Source organism: Haemaphysalis longicornis, unplaced genomic scaffold (genome assembly GCF_048455015.1).
Source record: "Haemaphysalis longicornis isolate Haplotype H1 unplaced genomic scaffold, Haemaphysalis longicornis Haplotype H1 scaffold_10, whole genome shotgun sequence".
Taxonomy (NCBI): domain Eukaryota; kingdom Metazoa; phylum Arthropoda; class Arachnida; order Ixodida; family Ixodidae; genus Haemaphysalis; species Haemaphysalis longicornis.
In genome coordinates this window covers 109,607,156-109,627,277 of record NW_027526204.1, presented here as the reverse complement: position 1 = coordinate 109,627,277, position 20,122 = coordinate 109,607,156, and the positions used below count along the sequence as shown (strand labels likewise).

Sequence of the window (20,122 nt, the reverse complement as noted above, 5' to 3'; positions counted from 1 at the left end):
ACTGGATGTTGGTACCGTACCGGTGAGACGATTCGCGTCACTGCCCGCCCTTAGAAGGCGCATGCGCACTCGGTCCGACAGAGTACTGCGTGACGGTTTTTGTTATACGGCATGGTTTTGCATATTGCGTGTGCTTTGCATGCCGGGTAAGAACATGAGAAATTCAACGCGCATGCACGGAACGTTTTCACGTGCAACGCAAAAAAACTAAATAGCGCTCCCGCTTCAGACCAACAACAACAAAAAAAGGCGCCAAAGCCGAAAAACTGCTGTGACCTATAGTGTGATGTAAACTGCGTTGTTCTGAGCGATTGCGAACATTAGGAATTACTGTTATTCCATAGTTCCTGGGTGAATGACGGGAAGGGCACTTGGGAGAAAGGCTAGGGAGCAAAAAAAAAAAAAGGAAATAGGCTAGTGTATGCACAACTTTATGTAAAATTTCATTTGCTTTGCTTCCATAAATCCTTTGCCAGTCTGTAATACCGTGTACAGCGGTGAAGGGTCATGACGGAAAAACAGGTTAAAACATAATTCCCGGTCAGTTCTCAGCATGAGAAACGCAAAAAAGTGACCTGGAATTTTTTTTAAAGGAGTAGTCGACTCGTGGCTGTTCGAGCAACCTCGAGTCACTTGGTTATACTTGAGGTTGCCCCACTTTGATAAAGCCTCTTGGGCAATTACCACAAAAGCCCCCCAAAAAATGGTTCAACAAAAGTACAGTACATATTCAAGTGTATTTTATGAGTACTTAACGTTAACATACCCCCGTCACGGCAAAGCCAAAAGCGCTCTTCGAACTTTTAATTATAAGCAAGCTGTCGCAGTGAAGCAGTCTTTCTAGATCAAGAACCACGTATGCGCCACATAACAACGAAAAAAATAGTCTTGTTTCTTCGTACACTCCCGAGCGATTATCAGTCGCGAGACCCACACTGTACCAACCAGGGCACAACGCTTGTAAACTAAGGCGCAAGGGAAAAAAAAAAAAAAAACTCATCAACGCTTCGAAAGTCACATGCAGAGTTCGTTGAACAGCGTTTGGGGACTGAGGCGTTACGTGAAACACCTTCAGAAACGAACCAAGCGCAGAGTGTCCAAGGCACATCGTTGTACAGATCGCTCTATCAAAGTGTCTTTGGTCATTCACCACCAACAAAAGAATGGAGATGAACAACGCCGACGGCTCTTGCGTGACCTGGGGCTCTCTGCGTTCAAACGCCATTTTTTGTTCGTCTACGCCGGAGGGTTGAACTCTTGGCGGCTTTCGATTTGGAGCTGCCCTTGCCTGCGCCAGGAGCGGTATGTTTTCTGGAGCGCGCTTTCATGTGGCGCGCCAGACACTTCCGCATCCTCTTCTCCTGTGTCTTCTTGACCTGCTCGTGGAATTCGAGCTCCGTCCAGGTGAGGCGGCGACAGAGTTTGCTCGTGTTGTTGGACTTGAATGCCACGACGTCCTTGCGCTTCTTTATGGTGGAAACGTTCTCCATGGGCTCTTCAGCCATGACGCAGCGGTCGTAGTACTCTCGCTGGGCGGCCCGCAGCATCGCCACCTCCTGGGCCATGCGGTCCTCGCCGAAGGCCTTGACCCGGTCGTCGAAGACCTTCGCGAAGTGCTTGTACAACTTCCAGTCGACCGAGTTGAGTTGCAGAAGCCGCTTTTTGGTGTCGTCTGAGAGCACTTCTTTGTATGCGCTGTACCTGAGTGGGGAGAAACGGGATACATGTACAGTGGGCTTGCGCACCTTCGAAATGTCACACAGAAAATGTACTCCGATCGCAATTCGGAGACACCTGCCTTGTGGAGAAAAACACTGAACGGACAGTTTTTGCGCCCACAGTAGATATTACCATACTTGACTTGCTGACTTCGTTTCTGCCAGCGATACGATCCTCCCCATTCCCTGGCAATGGTTTTATGGTCAGAACGTGCATGTATGATAATTTGTAGCTCAATTGAGCTATACGTGGGGTCTATATGCACCGCATAGACGTACAGGCACAATCATCCTACCCTGGATAAAGAGCAGCTGAAGCTGACGTAAAACAACCCTATTATAAAGAATAATGCGCAATAAGCTTACCACTGCTAGCAAAGCATAGCTAGGCTGTGCTTGTTTTGCTACCAATATCCGTATCCGAAGCTACCCTAATAAGTAAGCAAAACCACCCAAACCTGATAAAAATGAACCGAAACAAGCCTCGAGCAGATAAATTGGCGATAATGTTAAAAAAATGGTCAAAGTAGGCGGAACCGTCCTGAATGGACGAAAGCATTGAAACTGAAATAAGGTTGATGGAAGCGACTTAAAATTATCAAAACTAGCCGAACTTGAATTTTCAACTACAGAAAAAAAAGTTACGGACGCGAACACATTAAACGAACAACACCATTGCTTCTGAGATTTGAACCCAGCTTGGCACCTATCTAACCCAAGCCGGAATCTACACATCACAAGGTATTTTTTAACACGATAGGAGATAAGCCCTTCAGGTTCTTTTGAAGTGAAGGTTTAGTGTTCTCACTGATGGCGTCTGTACCACGAAAACAGGTGAAGTTAAGGAAAAAAAAGTAGTGCCCTTCCACTCTGCGAAGAAGGATGACCGGCAAAGCTGGACGCAGTCCACGGAGTGCACGAAATAAGACACGTTTATCGTAATTTGCGATGGAGCATATTTCCTAGACAATTAGCTGAATGAACCGGTAACGGATCCAAGCTTCGTTCTTGCAGATTAACATGTAACTGCCTGTGTCCCTCCCGCGTCGTAACCATCTTACTGTTTTTGTAAGGCCGGATTCAGATAGTTACCGCAACTTTCCTAATGACGTTAACGAATTACGTTATTTGACGTCTCAGCCAACCGAACTGCGTGACATGGCATTTTTTACGTCCATAGATCACGATAAGGGTTTTGCGTCGATAATCTGAACATAGCCTAATACACAAACCAATCCACTCTACCACTGAGTACTCTGCACAGGTGCCACTGGGCCGTTTTACATCCGCGTTTAAATCTCGCACCAGCACAACAGACATGCCATCCATCAGTACGGGCGTTACACCTATAGCTGCGCTTGCACGCCTCCCCTCCTCTATTCTTCACTACAAACCTTCGCACGCATAAACCGGCAACCGGTCATGTGCGCGCGCTTAGAAGTGACAGACGCCACGACGGCGAGTTTCGGTCGTTTTAGGGGGCAGCCCCTTGGCAGCCGTTAAATGGGTTTCGCGGGAGCGGTGTCTGTTTGAGAGCGAAGGCAGCAGCGACGAAAGAAAGGGAACGGAGAGGAGCGTCTAGTGAAGGGTGAACAGTAAAGTGGGCTACGGCACGTGCGGCTACGGCGCCATCTCTCTCACTGCCTTTCCCTCACACGTGTTTCATGTGTCGCCACAAAGGAGCGCCCTTCCCTTGACACTTCCCCAAACGCTGTTCTATTCTTCGCATATCCAAACCACGTGACGTTTGCGCAGGAGGTTTAAACGCGATAGGCAACAACATCCTCGCAGCTACCATGTACGGGGTAATCCGAACCACGTGACATTTGCGCGGGAGGTTCAAACACGATTTGCAAAATGCTGGCCGGCGGCGGCGGGGCTTTGCGAGGTAGCAGCAGAGTGTAGCACGCCGCCTTATGTTCACTGATCAGGCGAACACTTCCTGAGACGCAACAGAAATGCGCCGTGACCGAAAGAACTGCAGCTCGCGCTGCGCACAAATTTCATATTAGAGATTGTAGTAATATCGTCAGTGCATTTTTTACGCCCATCCGCGCTTGAGATTACTTTCTGCAATCATCTGATAACCGCATACCGCCGTTAGCTGCCGACTGCGCAACTTGCTAAAGGGGCACCAGCGAGGGCGGCAAATAAAATAGTTGTGAAAGAGGTGCCAGTGGTGGTGAGGAGGGGCCCCGGAGCGGCGCCGAGTAAATCGATGACACCGGAATGCAAACTGCTTCGCAGTAAAAAATGTTTCCCCTGGCTGGAATCGAGCCTGGGTCCCCTCGCGTTGTGAAGCCGGTGTTTATCCGATTGCCTGACGGTTGCTGTTCCGACATTGCCGACATGGCAGAAGCGGTTTGGATTTGGAGAGAGGGGCATGAACGGGCAAAATTAGAGAAACCCCGCACCGCACCGCGTGAAGACGGCGACTATCTGTCACGAGAAAGCTTGGTGTCCAACTATCGTCGTCGCTTTTTAGAAGTACGTGGGTATACTTTCGAACACGCTTTTAATGGTTCAGCCTAGCACTCGCTTTGGTTGGCTAAGTCGGGGGAAAAAGCGGGGTCCCCAGAGAAGCGTAGCGCGAAGCCGTCAGCGAAATTCCCGTTGGATGCGACGGCCTAACAACATACCCACTCAGGTGGATTTGCCAGTAACAATGACAGCAGCCATCAGAAGCTAATGGCTGATTCACCGAAAAACTCTCTCCCAACTAGCCTCGTTCGCCGCCTAATCTCTACGGCCACCGTCTGAGGAGGCGAGGCGTTTCGAGGACATCTTCCCTTCCCTTTCTTAGTTTCGGTACTCATTCACCTATTTCTACCTGACTGCGACTTCAAAATGCCCAGCCACAATTCTCGCATACCTATTCAGGGGGATTCACCAATAACTGTGACAACTACCATCAGAAGCTGACGGAAAACTCACAAATTTGGCTCAGGCGCAAATACCAACCCACAGTTCTAACACAGGCATTCAGGGGGATTGGCGAGTGAAAGATGAAAACAGCCGCGGCAAACTCTTTGCTGATTTTTGCAATTGCCATTATTGGCAGCGATGTGAACACACCCTCCCAGAAACACCTGCTTATAGAACTAGCCTATAACTGACGCTCACGCATTCTCACATCATGACAGATCGCTTAGGTCCCCTCTAACCTTTCTGTAGTTCCCTAGTGCCTTTTCCATGCAGTTTTTTTTTGCCTAGAGGCAGTGACTAACGGAATTCGCAACATTCACTTGAATGTTTCTTTATTAGAAGAACGATGTCGGCATTGGCTGAAACCTGTGCTTTGCCGCTTAAGTATACTTACTATTTCCTTTGTTTCATATAAATTTGTCATGTATGAATCACCCCGCCAATTGCAGCATTAAAATATGTTTACCTATGTATACTTCTGTTCGAAGCCAGAAGGCCACCCCAATCCACTGAAGCAGAGATTACTGGCATTAAGAGCGCAAAAACTGCTTGGAAACTGTATTCTATATATCCTAATTCGTATCTTTGCAAGACCGTCACTGCAGTCTGCAGTCATAAACGGGGCAGCAAACGGAATTCTCTTCCGCGCGTACGACGACACAACCCACACAACACGCTTCCGAAAAAAAAAGAGCACCGCGTACCTGGAGTTGACTTTCAGCGCCACCATGTCCGTGGTGTTCCAGCAGAGGAGGTGCTTGAGGAGGACAAGTGATTCGTCCAGCCTCTCGAACAGCATGACAAGGTCGAAAGTGGTGTCGATTCCGAGCACGAACTTGTCCACCGCGGCCTCCGAATCATACAGACCGTCGTAGCCCAGGTCGAAGGACATCTGGTTCAGCCCCACGCTCTCCTTGACTAAGCGATGCCCCGAAAGGTACGCCGTGAGATTGGTGTCACGAACGAACGCCGTGAGGTTCCTCTTGAAGATGGAGGAGAAGTTGCAGTAGGAGTAGAGGGACTCGAACAGCGAATCGGGCCTGCGGAGGATGGTGATGTAGAGCGTGTCGTGGGGCATGAGCTGCCGCATCTCTTCGAAGTTGAAGCGCGTGTGGTGCGTGAGGATGTTGTAGGTCATGTTGCAAGGGGGCAGGTCGGCCACCAGCTTGCGGTTGAAGGGCTGCGGATGGCCCAGGTAGTGCGTCTTCTTCGACTTGGGCAGCACGAAGTTGAGGTTGTGTGCGCTGCCGAAGCGAAGCAAGATGTTCATCACCGTCGAGCTGGCGCACTTGTGCGTCTTGAGGAAGACGATGTTGGTGCGCGGAGGCGCGCACGACAGCGGGTACGGCGTGTTCCCGGGCCACGTGATGGCAGACCTGGCGTACTGCTGCATCTGGGTCCTGCGCACGGGAGCGACAGAGAACACGCGATCAGGTTTCTTGAATGCAAAGCGATCTTAAATGAAAGGCAGTGCACGGATCTTGGATCCCCTAGATTCATTTGAAAGGAAGATCAAGGATTTGAACTCACAATCGCTGGTCCTTTCCTAGTTCTTCCCGTCGTTCGTGCTTTTGACATCATCTTGTTATCTACTAAAGTCATGTTTGAAAATTTTTTTTATTTTCTACAACCAACTTTCAGCATTTCCAGTATTCACTGCCTGGTATCCCGTCTTTCTTAGTTACTGCCGATGCGCTGATTTTTGTTTAAACTTTTTTAGTGAGTGAGCGAATGGATATGCTTCGGATATCTTGGCAAACCCTTAAGATTGATCACATATATACGTTTGGATCACATAACCTGCGGGATCGGTGAAGCGTTTACACATTGTATACAGACTGCCTCATTGAACCAAGTGCGGCCTCTTCTGGCCAACACGACACGAGATGACCACAGTGGCCGACGCGTCGAGCGGGCAGAAGCATTGGTTCACCGCTATGGTCGTAAAAACGGAGTCTTTTACGTAGACGCCTCCGGCCTCCACCACGGGGGTTGGTACACTGCCGCGGTCGTCCACCAAAACACCGCAGTGAACGGACTCACTTTCCGTGCACACAACATTACACAGGCGGAGGAGATTGCCATCGCGCTAGCCGCCCCAGATCAGGACTCGCGGCTCATTATCATCGACTCAAGGGCTGCCTGCCGCAATATCGAACAGGAGTGCATTCCGTAATTTGCTTACAAAATTCTGCAAAACAGTAACTATCTGGGTGCCCCCACGAATCGAACGATCATATGGGCTCCGGCTCACATTGGCCTTGAGGGTAACGAGGCGGCTGAAGCCGCTGCCCGTGCGCTCACTGTCCGGGCATCATCGCTCGTCCCCTAGCGATACGGACCATTATCCCAATCCTGCTTGTACCTTTAAGGAGGTCGCACACTTTTATCGATCCGGCCATTCCTTCTATCCCGAGCACTGTAGAGGCCTCACGAAGGCGGAGGAGCGCATCCTCCTTCGCCTTTATACCAAAACTCTCTTGTGCCGGGCAGTCTTAAAACACTTCGACCCCACTTACACAGGGAAGTTCCCACACTGTGAGGAAGATTCCTCTGAGATTTTGCACATGGTGTGGGCGTGCCAAAAAACTCCAAACCTACCCCCTCTACCCAACCCTTTCCAGAAGGACAGGGAGGCAGCCCTGCTCGGCTGCTCTGAACTGACGGCCCAACGGGCCCTCACCTAGGGGGAGCCCACCTAGTCATTGTACGGGGTGGCCCCTTAAGGACAGCTCCCCACCCTCCCTGTAAAAACGTCTGTAAAGAAATGTTTTTCAGTCAGTCAGTGTAAACGTAGGCCCCATTCAAATAAATATTGCACACCTAAGGCCGTGGGCGGTAATGTTGCCATTGCGAGAGAAATGTGCTCCCTCAATAGAGCCAAGCTACCACGCACTCATGACTTTCAGCTGTCTTCCACAGTCTCCACACGTGGGCAAATGAGGCCCACACATATTGAAGAACTCTAGGCTGAGAAACAGGCTGTGTGCACAAAACGTGGTCCGAACGTATTTTAGACAGTGCATCGGGTCCTATTCCTCAAGGCGTGGGTACAGACACTCGTGTTGAGGAAACTCGTTGCAAGATTTGGGACCAAACTTCGGCAACATTCTTGAGCAAAAGCCAACGGCGCGCGTTCAGCAGCCGTTGCTTAGCTTCTTCGTCACACTATACCCAGAGCGTTCGCGCACTGCGCTCGTTCGCGGAAAGAGGAATAAAGCGGGCTTACCTCGTGACGAACAACATTCCGAGTAGAGACGCCGACAGTAACGCCACGCAGGTGACCAGGACACGGTGGAAGTGGCGATGCATCTCGCTCCGAAAAAGAGCCTGCGAGCATCAAACGCAGAACACATCTCGTGGACGGCGGAGGCAAAGCACGGAAGGTGCGTCTTTCGCTGAGGCATGATCAGTGTGGGTTTTAGATAGGAGACGCTTATTCGAGTTTGGATCGAGCAGTGAATCTATAGGCGAGTAGTTTAACAGGCTTCGGATCACGGCGAATGTGACGTCTTAGAAAACCGAGTGCTTTACCTGAGAACGATATCATATTCAGTGATATGAAGTGTCAAGGACAGATCGTTAGGTACTTGTAGGATTCAACATGTTCACAGCGATAGCTATAAAATCGCATATGTGATGTTGTTTGCGTGCCTGAAATACCACAAGGGACCATGAATTATAACGATAAGAAAAGGACGCCTGGGTGGCACACGACAATATTTTAGGCTCCCGGGCAACCATTGAAAATTCTGACCGATTCACATTATGATTGGTATCGCTTACTCTCGCCTTCAATATTCAGTTGTTGTTTTTCTGTCGTTTACGGGTGCAAAACGCTTTCAAACCGTTCTAAACTATCTTTTCTTAGCGCTCCGTAATTAAATAAGAATTGTTTTCTTTTTCACCATCCTCTGTTGAATGGCCGATCCCCTGATTGGGTATGTGCCATATTTAAAGGACCAACAACAACCACTGCGTGCCAGGCATTCGGTGCGTACGCGGCCAAGCCTTGGAATTTCATCTCTGCGCTCAAGTCTACACCGCGAAAGGACCTGACGAAAAGCTTCAGGAGTTTGAGAAAACCTTCAAGGCCCCAACGGCATTGTGTACAAGGCTCGAAAAGGGGATCCGGGAAGGTATATCGCCCTGACCAAAATCCGCTGGAGAACATACGCGAAGGGGTACCGAGCACCGCGATACAAGGAACCTCGTTCCCGAAGGAACTCCGACACCTAAAAGGTACTGGTCTTGTCGATGACTTTCCCAACTGCATAAGACTCTACCCAGTGTTCGAATAAAAGATGGAAGTTCTAAAGGAGCACATCGACAAAGTCGGTCGTGCAAGACTCTACTGGCTGTGAACCTTGGGAAGAGCTGTGATAGCTCTTGCAGGGCACCGCCAAATGCCAATCGAACCGCATCCTGCCCGGAGAGCCCAAGCCCCAAAACCTGCTCGTCGACGTAGAAGGAAACATCAAGATGGCTTATTCCGGCCTGGCGCGTGCCTGAGATCCCACGGCGCCCTATGCATGCACGAAGTGGTCACCCTTTGGTACCGGCTGGTTTCGCGGTTCTACATGACTTCGGCCAGTGTCTGGAGCATTGGCTGCATTTTTTTCCATAATGCTCATGCGAGGGCGCTTTTCGCGGGCGACTCCGAAATCTACTGGCTTTGCCGCGTCTTTCGCACATCCGGACGCCCGACGAAAAGACTTCGCTCAGAGTGACCAACTAGCGCCCCCAAGCATCATTCCAGGTCTGAGAGCAGAGGTCAATGGTCAACAATGTCGTGGGCTTGGATATTCTGACGGGAAGGCCTTACCAAGGCCAATCTAGCCTGCCTGCCATAAATGCGCTAAGCCGCCGCTGCTTACGCGGCGGCTTTGTCACATTTCTTTCCCCCTGCTTGTTGCAAGGCTACACCGCTTCGATATGTGTAACACGTAACGATACCTTACAATAAAAAAATGAATTTCACGGGTTTCATGTTCCTTTTTTTCTTGAAAGATGGATTAGGTCATCTACTTCTCAATTCCTCACATTCTTCCCGCGAGTCCGGCGGCGGACGGCGTCCCTCAGGGGATCAGCGACTGCCTCGTTGTGCCGGCGAGCGCTCGCGCACAACTGCGGGGCGACGAAGCAAGGACACTGGAATGTTGTCCGCGCGGGGACTGCGCTAGGCGTTCGGCTTTGGCCTTGTGTATGAGCTGCCCGCCTGACGAAATGGTTTGACCACTCCACGCGGTCAGTGACTCTATGTCAATGACTGCTATGAGTGGGATTGTGTGTGTGTGATTGTGTGGGCTTGTGTATGAGTGATATGTGTGGGATTGATTGGTTGATGTGGCCAATCAATGGCTTATATTAATTATTTTGAAACGAGTAATCACTCCTTATTTTATTGTTACAGCTCCTTTAGGTGCATATGTACATATATTTGCTGTGTTGCTGCCATTTCTTTATGAATCTGCCTACCTTCTACGCCTGTACCATTGACCATCACCTGCTGTGGAATTTCTGTATTTGCTCCCCCCTATTATACCCCGAAAGGGGCCCTTAAGGGTATAATAAATGATGATGATGATTCGGTACGATGTTCTCTTTAAAAAGACGGGCTAAATCGTCCCCCCTTAGTTAGCCTCCCTAAGATATTTTCTCGGCAAACTGTCCCCGTACCCCCCTCCCTGAGGTTAGTTTTCCGGAAGCGATGCCTAGCCTTCTGCCACAGCATTCAAAGACCCTTAGGCGACCGTTGTTTGGCAAAGCTGTCAGGCAGTCACGGTTAAATGAATGTATGACCAATGCACAGGCCGGACCACTCAATCGCCCTCTGTCCTCCACTGTCTCTTTGAACACATGGACGTACGCGAAAACACACTAGAATATTTTTCTTTGTCTCAGTACGTCTGCTCGGCGGTGAAAATATAGGAGTATTTCTCCCTAAAATTTCTGCCTCCGGTTATCCAGGGATCAGAATGCCATTTAGTTCAACCAAATAAGATTAACTGTTTTCGGATTGCATCCATCTATCTGTCTGTCTGCAATCGGCCCACCGCGCGACAAGTGGACAACGCCCAAAGGCAAACAATTTTGTGTTGTCCACTCGGTGTGCGAAGCTACCGATGGGCGTCTAATCCTGACCTTACTCAAACTCCTAATGTTGACCAGGCCCCTAACCTGGCGATCGCACACATGCCAGATTCCGCTTACTTGTTTCGAAACGGTTCTTCGCCTCGCAAAGAGACGTGTAGTGGCCTGAAGACATCGGATCAAGAGCGGGGGTAGCATTTTCCGTGTTTTCCGACTCAAACATGTCCGTTTCGATCTGACGTGATGACACTTTCGATGCTTCTGACGAGTCACACACGCAGAAATTGACACCCCGCTTTGCTTGTCCTTTGTCACATCCGGGTTGTCTGCTTTCAGCCAATCAGTGCTCTTTGGTAATGCATACTTTGAAACGGACGTGAAATTGACAGAACTCAGAATTCAGCACCAAGCAATGTTAGCTTCATGCACGAAGGAGAAAAATAGAACGACAATGCATTACTCGGTAGCTGGAGCCATCTCCTGTTTCTAGTGCGTTGATGTGATTGACAGGGGGTTGGGTAGTGTCGGGAAGAGACTAAAATTGCTAGATGAGTACTTTACTGCATGAGCTGTAGTGTTTGTCTGCATGCTTAGGAAAACACAGTTTGAAAAAGTCTGATAGCAATTCATGTAGCGGGTAGATTTAGCCTATCCATGAAAACACTGTACTGAGAACTTAAGACTAAAAGGAAATAAAATCGATTTGTAAACATGGTGCGAATAGTTGACCAATTAAAGTCTGGAGTCCATAAGCCAGGCTTTGGCTGCTATGGATGCATTTGAGCGAATTTATTTGCTATAAAAATCAATTCAAAAGTGCTGTTTTCCTTTCGCCATCCTCCTGGCCCGGTTTTGTGACGCTTTCTGCAACGTTTTGGCAGTGTCTTCCGTATGGCTTCACTGCGCCGCTCGCCGATCAAGACCACCAAGAACACCAGCCGGCCGACCTTGTCGTCGACATTGATTGTGAAACGGAAGCTCAGCCCGGACAGTATTTGTGTCGGGTTCAATCTGCTTTAAGCATAATAAGGTCCATTAGGCGAAAATTATTGCGCACCATAGCGTATGTGTTATTTGTTCACACTCTCAAACAGTCCACTCACAAATCCTGGCCAATCCCCTACGTGGGTACGATGCAATACTGACACGAGGAAAAAGATCAAAGAAGAAAACGAAACGCTCGTGCTTTTTCTGTCTGTTTAGAACAGGGCTTTCACATACGGAACTATGTGTGCGGTGCGAGGTCCCTGAAACAATCAAACATTTTTCCTCGCCTGTCGCCGCGTCTCGGCAGCTAGACAGCTGCTTTTGAGACACCCAATTGAGCGTTTGGGGTTGACTTTATCGGTTCCACAAATATTATCTATTTACGCCAGAAATTTCGGGTATGCAAAAAGGGATATATATAATTGTATCCAAATTTTTATTTCTGCTTCACGTAACTTGAATTGCGGAAGTGTAAGAATTTATGAATAATTAGGGTTTTAATCATAGCGAAGTTTCATATTACGGCCTCGTTCTTTCCTGCAATAAATTAGTATCTTGAGGTCCTAGAGAATTTCAGCAATTGATTAAGCCCTGGCCAATACCCCCTTGTGGATACGTGCCAAAAATCTTTGAGGGTCTGTCATCATCCGAAAATTCCACCATTATTCGTGAATTCAACTATCTAGTGCCTTCCGATTTGCTCGACACCTGCTTCATCTGGGTTCCAGGACAGAAAGGGTCACTGCTTAATGAACAGGCTGACTTTGCATCGCATTGTGAACTCATTCCCGTGTCCCGTGCGAGTTCTTTGGAATAGACGTTCGACACCTGCCCACACTGACGCTGACGCGGCCTACCATCCCCAGAGGGTGACTAGGCCGCTACCCCTGCTCCAGTTGTCGCAGAGTGACCCCCTCATCATTCGTAAGGAGTCTCTCCGGCGTTCCACGCGTGCCCTTCTACCCCCGCGTGGAACCTTCCCGGCGGTTTAACCCGCCGCGAGGAGGTGGCGCTTTCGAGAATCCGCGTGGGCGCAACTTTGAGCCCGGCGATAAAAGCCTCATGGAGGACGCAATTTCCCCCAGAAACGTGCCCCTTCTGTAAGGCCCCTGCCACTGAAGCGACCCTGGACCACCTCCTGGGCTCATGCTCGGGCCTCCAGGCAGCACGAGTTCGTCACATGAGGGCCATTGGGTACCACCCAGGACGACCACCTGACCTTCGCCGCTGGACGCGCAGTCTTCAATACCGCATGCGCCCAAAAGGAGGAAAATATTCTACCTTTTGATTGGCTCCTGGAACTACTGTCAGTTAGGGACAAAAGTTAGGGACATTTAGGGAATTTGTTGTTGCAGCGAGTAGGCTTGGCCTCGCTCGTCGCCTCCTAAGGAATTCCCTGTAAGAAGCTGAGTGCCGGCGCCTAGCAGCAGGCGACGCACGAAACGGCTGGTACTGTTGTTTCCTGTTGTAATTATTTCAGTTTTGACGGGTGTCTTCCATGACGATGTTTTTTTTTAAGAATGCGGAGCGTGCCTGCCTGACCGTGTCCATGGTATCGCCCCGAGGTTTTTCCTGCGCTGGTTCCTTTATTCTTACAAACTTCAACATTTCCTCCTCTGTGTGACTTTAAAATTACTTCTGCGCCCCACCAACCAATCACCAGACTTGGAGGACGTCTTACTCATTATTTCTCCGACACTGAAATACCTCTGCAATTAGGTTTCTTGCTTTTTTCAAGAACGATGAGAAAATCAAAGAAAAATTCGGTGCAGAGCTACGAGATTTCCTAGAAGCGCGCGCGTGTACCGGCCGGGGTAATCGCAATACCACTTTTACTTGTGCAGTGTGCCACTTTTTAACTAAAAAAAAACGTAGGATGAGATATTGCCCCTGTAAGTCAGTTTTCACATCTGGTCATTCCAAAATGCACATTTATTGGCGATAGATGGTAGCGTAGCTTATTTCGTGGCTCTAAGTCTAAACAAATTTCTCTGATTGCGAGATGCTTTATTGCTACGACACTAGCCAGAGTAACCGATGTAGAGCAAGCATTAGATTGCTTCCAACTTACAGGCTTCAAGAGCAGGTGTGAAGGCCAGTATTAAAATATGCAAAATTTTTAGTACCTTCTGTTGTAAGTGAACCTGCAGTGTAGCATCTCAATGTTTAATCATGTGCTCTTGTGAAGACCTTTAAAATCTTCCTCGGACAAATGAATTATAACTTTTCAGCTTAGGAGGTACAACATGAAATGGTTGTGAATGTTGGCTTCCTGGGATTTCGTTGTTTAAACTGCAGTGTAAATACAAGATTACGAGACCAGGGGACGATGACATACATGTGCTCGTGTATTGTGCTCCATATTATTTCCACGTTCCTGCATCTCAAGACGCCGAAGTTCGAATCACGCCGACAGCGAGGCGCCCTTGCATCGGCCGTTCTGCGGCATGTTGTGATTTGTCCGAGGCAGGCTTGCACTCGCAAAAAATTGCAGGACGCGCGAACATGGTTGCGGCCCACAGAATCATAACAGCCTGTATTGTGCCGTTTCAACGTTTACGGGATTGTTGTCAAGCTGAGGGCTTTTTCCACGTGTGACACTGAAATCGGCCGGTTTATCAGAACCTTGTGTACCATATATAGTGACGCCCTTCGAAACAATTTGGCGCCGGTTATAACCATCTTTCCCGCGCTCAGAAGTCGCTGATTCACATCGTCACGGATTTGCACGCCGACTCGGATGACATCGCACCGAAACTGCCCGTGGCCAATCCAGTTAACCGGCTGCCGGCCAAAGACGCGGTCAGTCACAGCTTCTGCGACGTCGCCATTTAGCGGACTCATTGCATTTGATGCCCTACGCTGGGCTCACTTTTCAATTTCAATTTATATTACGCAATGAAATCTCCCAATAACACAGTGGAAAAAACGTTCACTGGTTTCTTGTTGCTGTGAAAGAGGGAGAAAATCTCAGATTTTTCCTTTCCTTTATGTTCCACGTGAGGTCTTTCTTTCTAGGGAAGCCAGCAAACGACTCCCAGGTTAGCCTCCCTAGGTTTCTTCAGGGTGGTCTTCCTCCACAGCATTCGAGGGCCCTTATGTGACCCTTTTCATGCAAATCTGCCTGGCGAAGTTCGCGACGTTATCGTATTGAATTGAATAACATTTAGTGGGATGGGGAAGGCCACAGGACCGTAGTTGGGAAAAGATCTGAAGGGAAGAGAAGGAGGTGGTGGCAATCAGTCAGTCGTGATGGGCCTCGTTGGAGATGGTCAGTTATATCTGAGGCGGACGGGTGCAAAACCCATGTCACACCACCCTTGCCAGGCCAATTTAAAATGCACCTAGAGCACGTAGGAAGTTAGTCTCTTCGTAAGGGGGTCATCAGGACACGAGTTAGGGGGCAGAGAACGTATGGCCAACGTACCCGCTAGGCCCTTCGATTCCCTCCATCCCTCCCATTTCACATGCGCGCACGCACCCACGCGCGCACACACACACACACACACACACACACACACACACACACACACACACACACACACGCATGCACGCACGTACACCCACCCACGCACACGCACACAGATACGCACGGACACCCACATGTGCACACACACACGCACACGGACGTACACACACACGCACGCACACCCACCCACACACCCACACACGCACACACACGCACGCACGCACACACACGTACGCACGCATGCGTACATGTGCACACACACAGACACACATACACACGCACGTACACACGCACGCACACACACAGACACACATACACACCCGCACACGCACTCACACACATACACACGTACACACACACGCACACACACGCCCGCACGAAAACACACACGCACGCATGCACACACATACGCACGCACGCGTACATGTGCACACACACATACACACGCGCAAACACACAAATGCACATACGCACACCCACACACACACGCACACACAACCACAATCACACGCACACACACACGCACCCACACATGCACACATGTCTCTTTACAGCGACCGTCTTCTCATGTCTTTCGCTTAAAAATCGTTATGTCATTTATCGCAAAAAATGCGGTTAGCCGCTACCTTCTCCCTCCATCCATTCATCCATACGTACGTTATTGCAAACGACACATCGCACGACACGCAGACAACGACATGGGGCCACCGTGCATGGGCCAAATGATTCCGTCTTGTACACTTGGGGTGCAAAAAAACCGACGTGCTGCTAATCTTAGCCTTACGCACTAAACTTTTTACACCATTTCTGGCCAGAAAGGGGGTAGTATAAGCGGAAAATGGTGTTGGGAAGCCATTACATCCTCTTGTTTGAATCTCGACACCCTTATTCGTAGCTCTACACCCTTCTTGTGTGAAAAAATGGTGTTGACCAACTTCAGCACGCTTTGTTCTTGGTAAGGGTTTGAAGGGGTGTGGAAAAAAAATTCACCCCACCTCCCCGAAGGGAATCGTGGGAATCGTGAGGAAATGCGAATGCATTTCTTTTGCGCGAGAGTGCGCGGAATTTATAATTAATGACGAGACGGTGATTTGTAGCGTAACCATTTATTTAACACCTGTTTGTGTTGTCGTTGTACTTGACGGCCACGATCACTGCCTTGTGGTCGGTAAAGTGCACAGTCAAAGGGTCTTTGAGAAGCATGCGGGCGTGGGAGAGTGGGGCGAGCGTCGAGAGGAGAAGCACCGAACCACCGCGCCTACTCTCACCTACACACTCCCACACACGCTGGAGCTCCGGCGAGCTCCCGCGATGCGAGCGCCCTCACACGCCCGAGCGCGCTCCTCCTCTCCACTCACTCGCCGCTGATCCGCCCGCACCAGCTGCTCCGGTTGCTAGGGGAGAGGAGGAGCGCGCGCGCTCGCAGCTGTTGCTATGGGAGAGGGGGTGAGAGCGGAGAGATAACACCTGCGGGCGCGTGGACGCCGCACGGCGCCTGACATGGCTCGACTAAGAAATGCATTCGCATTTAAAACTTCAGCACCCTTGGTTCTTAGTAAGGTGTTGAAGGGGCGGGGCCCGGGGTGGAAAAGATGTTCAGGTGTTGATTCGTTAAGGCTATGTATGCATATATAATTGCAGTGCGAAGTACAAGACATCTCATCATATCCTTCTCCCCACCACTTAAAAAATGTTCAATAACAAAAAAGTTGTTCGTCTGCAATGACCGCTCATTTCCTTATGTGGTGCGCTTCATGGCCCAAGTTTAGATCTGGTACGTGACACGTGAATCTGAACTTTTAAAGTTAAAATTGCCATATACATACTAAACTCTGTGCACCCTTATTGCCTACAAAAGGTGCAGGGTGTAAGTGGAATTAGAATGTTGGGAAGTCACTGCGCCCATTTTCTTGAATTCCAACACCCTAATTTCTAGCTTTACACTCTTTTTGCCTGCCAAAAAGGGTGCTGAGCGACTGCAACACCCTTGTTTTCTTGTAGGGTGTTTAAAGGGTGTGGAATGGCTGTAAAATTGCAAAAAAAAAGAAAAAAACAGCGGAGCTGGGGGTTGGCCGAGCCTCGTCCGGTGTAGCTGAAAGGGTGTAGAATAGATGTACAGTTGCAAAAAAAAATAGAAACAGCCGAGCTTGGGGTCACCTTGTCCGGTGTTGCTAAGTTCTGCAAAGTTTTTCTAGGCTTTGCTAAGTTTTGTCAGGTTTTTCGATGTTCTTGCTAGGGTAAGCTAAGGGCTGAGGGGTGAGGCCAAGCTTAGCTGGATTTTACAAGTCTTGTCCGGTGTGTCCCCCTAACTGACAGTGGATCCAAGGGGGACACAAGCTAGGTCGACCCCCAGCGCCGCTGTTTCTCCAGCCTTGCACCACTATAATGCAAGCTGCGCCAATATTTTTTTTTAGTTTTAGTATCCCAAACAGACTGTTACCTTAATAATGGTATCAGTAACGGGTGCGCACACGCATGCGCCCCCTGTGCTCACAGCCGAACAGGCTCGAAAGCCCGCTTCACTGTTATAATGCCCAATCTGCGGGGGAGCACCCTTTACAGGCGGCGGACTTCTTTTTCTTGATATTTTGTTTTGCTAGCTAACGCCACCGAACCTAGCCCAAGCTTAATCACCGCCGCTGGTAAGAAGTTATCGAATTCATATTGTTTTAAACATCATGAGGTCCAAAATATCCCCCCGCTTGTAGAACATGTTCAGTCCACCCGTCTTACCGGCTTTGAAAGTGCGGAAGGGGCATGGGTCTTGTTGCAAGATGTAGCGCCCGTCTTTGATGATGATGATAAATTATTTTATTAGGAAGGGGAGGACCGAAGGTCACTGGAGGGGGAAGAGGGGGAATAGGGAGGGAGGTAGACGCCCACTAAATCATGCTCGACAGGCCACTGGCAACGCCAAACTGGGCTAAGGTGACCAGACAACACCGGGCCTTCCGTCAAATATACGGACTCATTTGAGGCACTATGTAGCATTGAGGACCCGTCTTTGAAGAGCCCGTTTAGGGCGTTAGCGAAGAGCTCCTTGTCGATGACTTGGCTGGATGCGGGTTATAGTCGGAAATGCGTGGAAGCCTAATGAGTCCCTCGTTTGGGCCCCGCGCATTCACAGAACACCAACCGCTGCTGAGAACCTGGGAGACATACTCGATCTAAGCTAGAATAGTCTGACCAGGCTATTGTGATATATTTTGTTTTTGTATAGTTTTGATAAAAGAAAAGATACATCGGTTTACAGAAACCAAACTCACTCCTTGAAAATTTCCGTCCTTCGGCGATTTTGTTCGCCCACCGCAAATGGGGACAGATCTATTCGCTGCATGACGAAGCTCACATTGGGTGAGCTCCGAAGAGTAGCACCTCGACTGTCGGCTGCGCAAGGAGCTAGCACGTTTCGGGGACATGGAATGGCAGTACGCAGCCATTCACATCCGCACGCCTTCGTAGGGGCAATTATCTCGAATCTCGAAGGGCACTCCGAGGGGGCAGAGAACGCTTGTGCATTGTGTGCTTCCAACAGATTGTGAGAGGAGCGAGGAGCTAAAACAGCCACACGTGTGCATAAAGGAGCTGCACTTCGCCCTCCTCCACATTTGCAGCCAAGGTATATGAAGCTCTCACCCAAAACCGGCTCCTGAGTGGCCCGCTCAAGACCCGTTAACTTGAATGATTGGGTCGCAGATTGTTTACTGGACCCCATGCTGAGCCGCTGAAGCACCACCCACGGAAGACGATGACCTAGAGATGAAAGGGACTCGTGCAAGCGGCAAAGATTGCGATGTGCACGGAAGGCGGACGGTGACAGCAAGGGCGCCTTCAAAAGCTGGCCTCTGCTTGTAGGTGAGGTCATGAGTGTTCATAAACCCCATTAGGATGTCACGAACTCCTGCCGGTGTGCAAAAATGTTAATAAGAAATTTTTAAAAAAGAAAAAATATGCCGCACCCCTAAAACTAGAGAGAATAAATAAGGAAAATAAAGCCCCTAAAATTAGTTACGGGAACGCGATGGTGATCTTTATCATCTGGCCGTACGTAAATATCCAAATCAAAGTTATCCAGAATCGTCAACACTCGGTATGTTTTTCATTTGTGCTCACGGACCCTCAGAAATATTGGCCTCATTGAAATAACTATCCCTCTGCTACAGAGTCAGGCAAGGAGTTTCTAACAGCTGAGCTTTGCTAGGGCTGAGCTTTACGACAGTCGGGTGTGGTATCGCACCACACTTCTTCTGGAGCAAGTTTTTCCGCCCCTCCCCCCATCCCCAAAATAGAGCTCAGTGACGGAAAAAATCATAAAAACATAAAAGTAGTCCAACGACCTCCATATTTTACAGAAGACTGCTTATATTTCCACTAAAGTCATGTATCCTATAGTGCATTTGTGGTTATAGATAAAGCCAACTTTCAAAGAATGGGTGTAATCTTCGTCTTTGCAGGCTGTCTTTCCCGCATTGGTTGTTGCGCCGCGAAGAATTGCCATCTACTGTGGGAGAGAGAGAGAGAAATCCCGTTAACTGCACCCCCTGTTGCGAGTGGCCCAGCGCGTCGTACAACTGCTCAGTGCAGCAGAGGGGTGGATGGGTTATGGGGACAGGCTACATGCTATGAGTGAAAGTGTCACCGAGGGGATAGTCGGGGGAAGGCGAATGAGAGGGACGGATTTTGTGTAGCAGGGAACGACTGACGCCGGCATTGCTCTGAAGGTTTTGCATTAGGCGTCCCTTCCCGTTGGTGAGGGATGCATGGTCGAGGCTGTTAGCAGGACCGGGAGAGACGCTGATGTTCCGTGACTTCTTGCTACGAGAACAGTCGACCACGGGCCGACCGAGAACCATGGTAGGGCGCCTCGGGGGATTATGATTACAGAAAACGGCTCCAAATTTGGTGTTCTTAGCAATGAGTGTTTAAACCA

The 20,122-nt window shown here is 49.4% G+C and overlaps 1 protein-coding gene across 1 annotated transcript; it reads right to left on the bottom strand.

The window, feature by feature from the left end:
* Positions 1-1,132: 1,132 nt before the first annotated feature.
* On the bottom strand, positions 1,133-6,039 carry LOC144157900 (galactose-3-O-sulfotransferase 2-like). The gene is made up of 2 exons (XM_077688616.1): positions 5,348-6,039; positions 1,133-1,701 (listed from the first exon to the last, which is right to left on the bottom strand). The coding sequence occupies exons 1-2, from the start codon at positions 6,034-6,036 to the stop codon at positions 1,215-1,217; spliced, it is 1,176 nt and encodes a 391-aa protein (XP_077544742.1). The 5' UTR covers positions 6,037-6,039; the 3' UTR covers positions 1,133-1,214.
* Between the last annotated feature and the right edge of the window lie 14,083 nt (positions 6,040-20,122).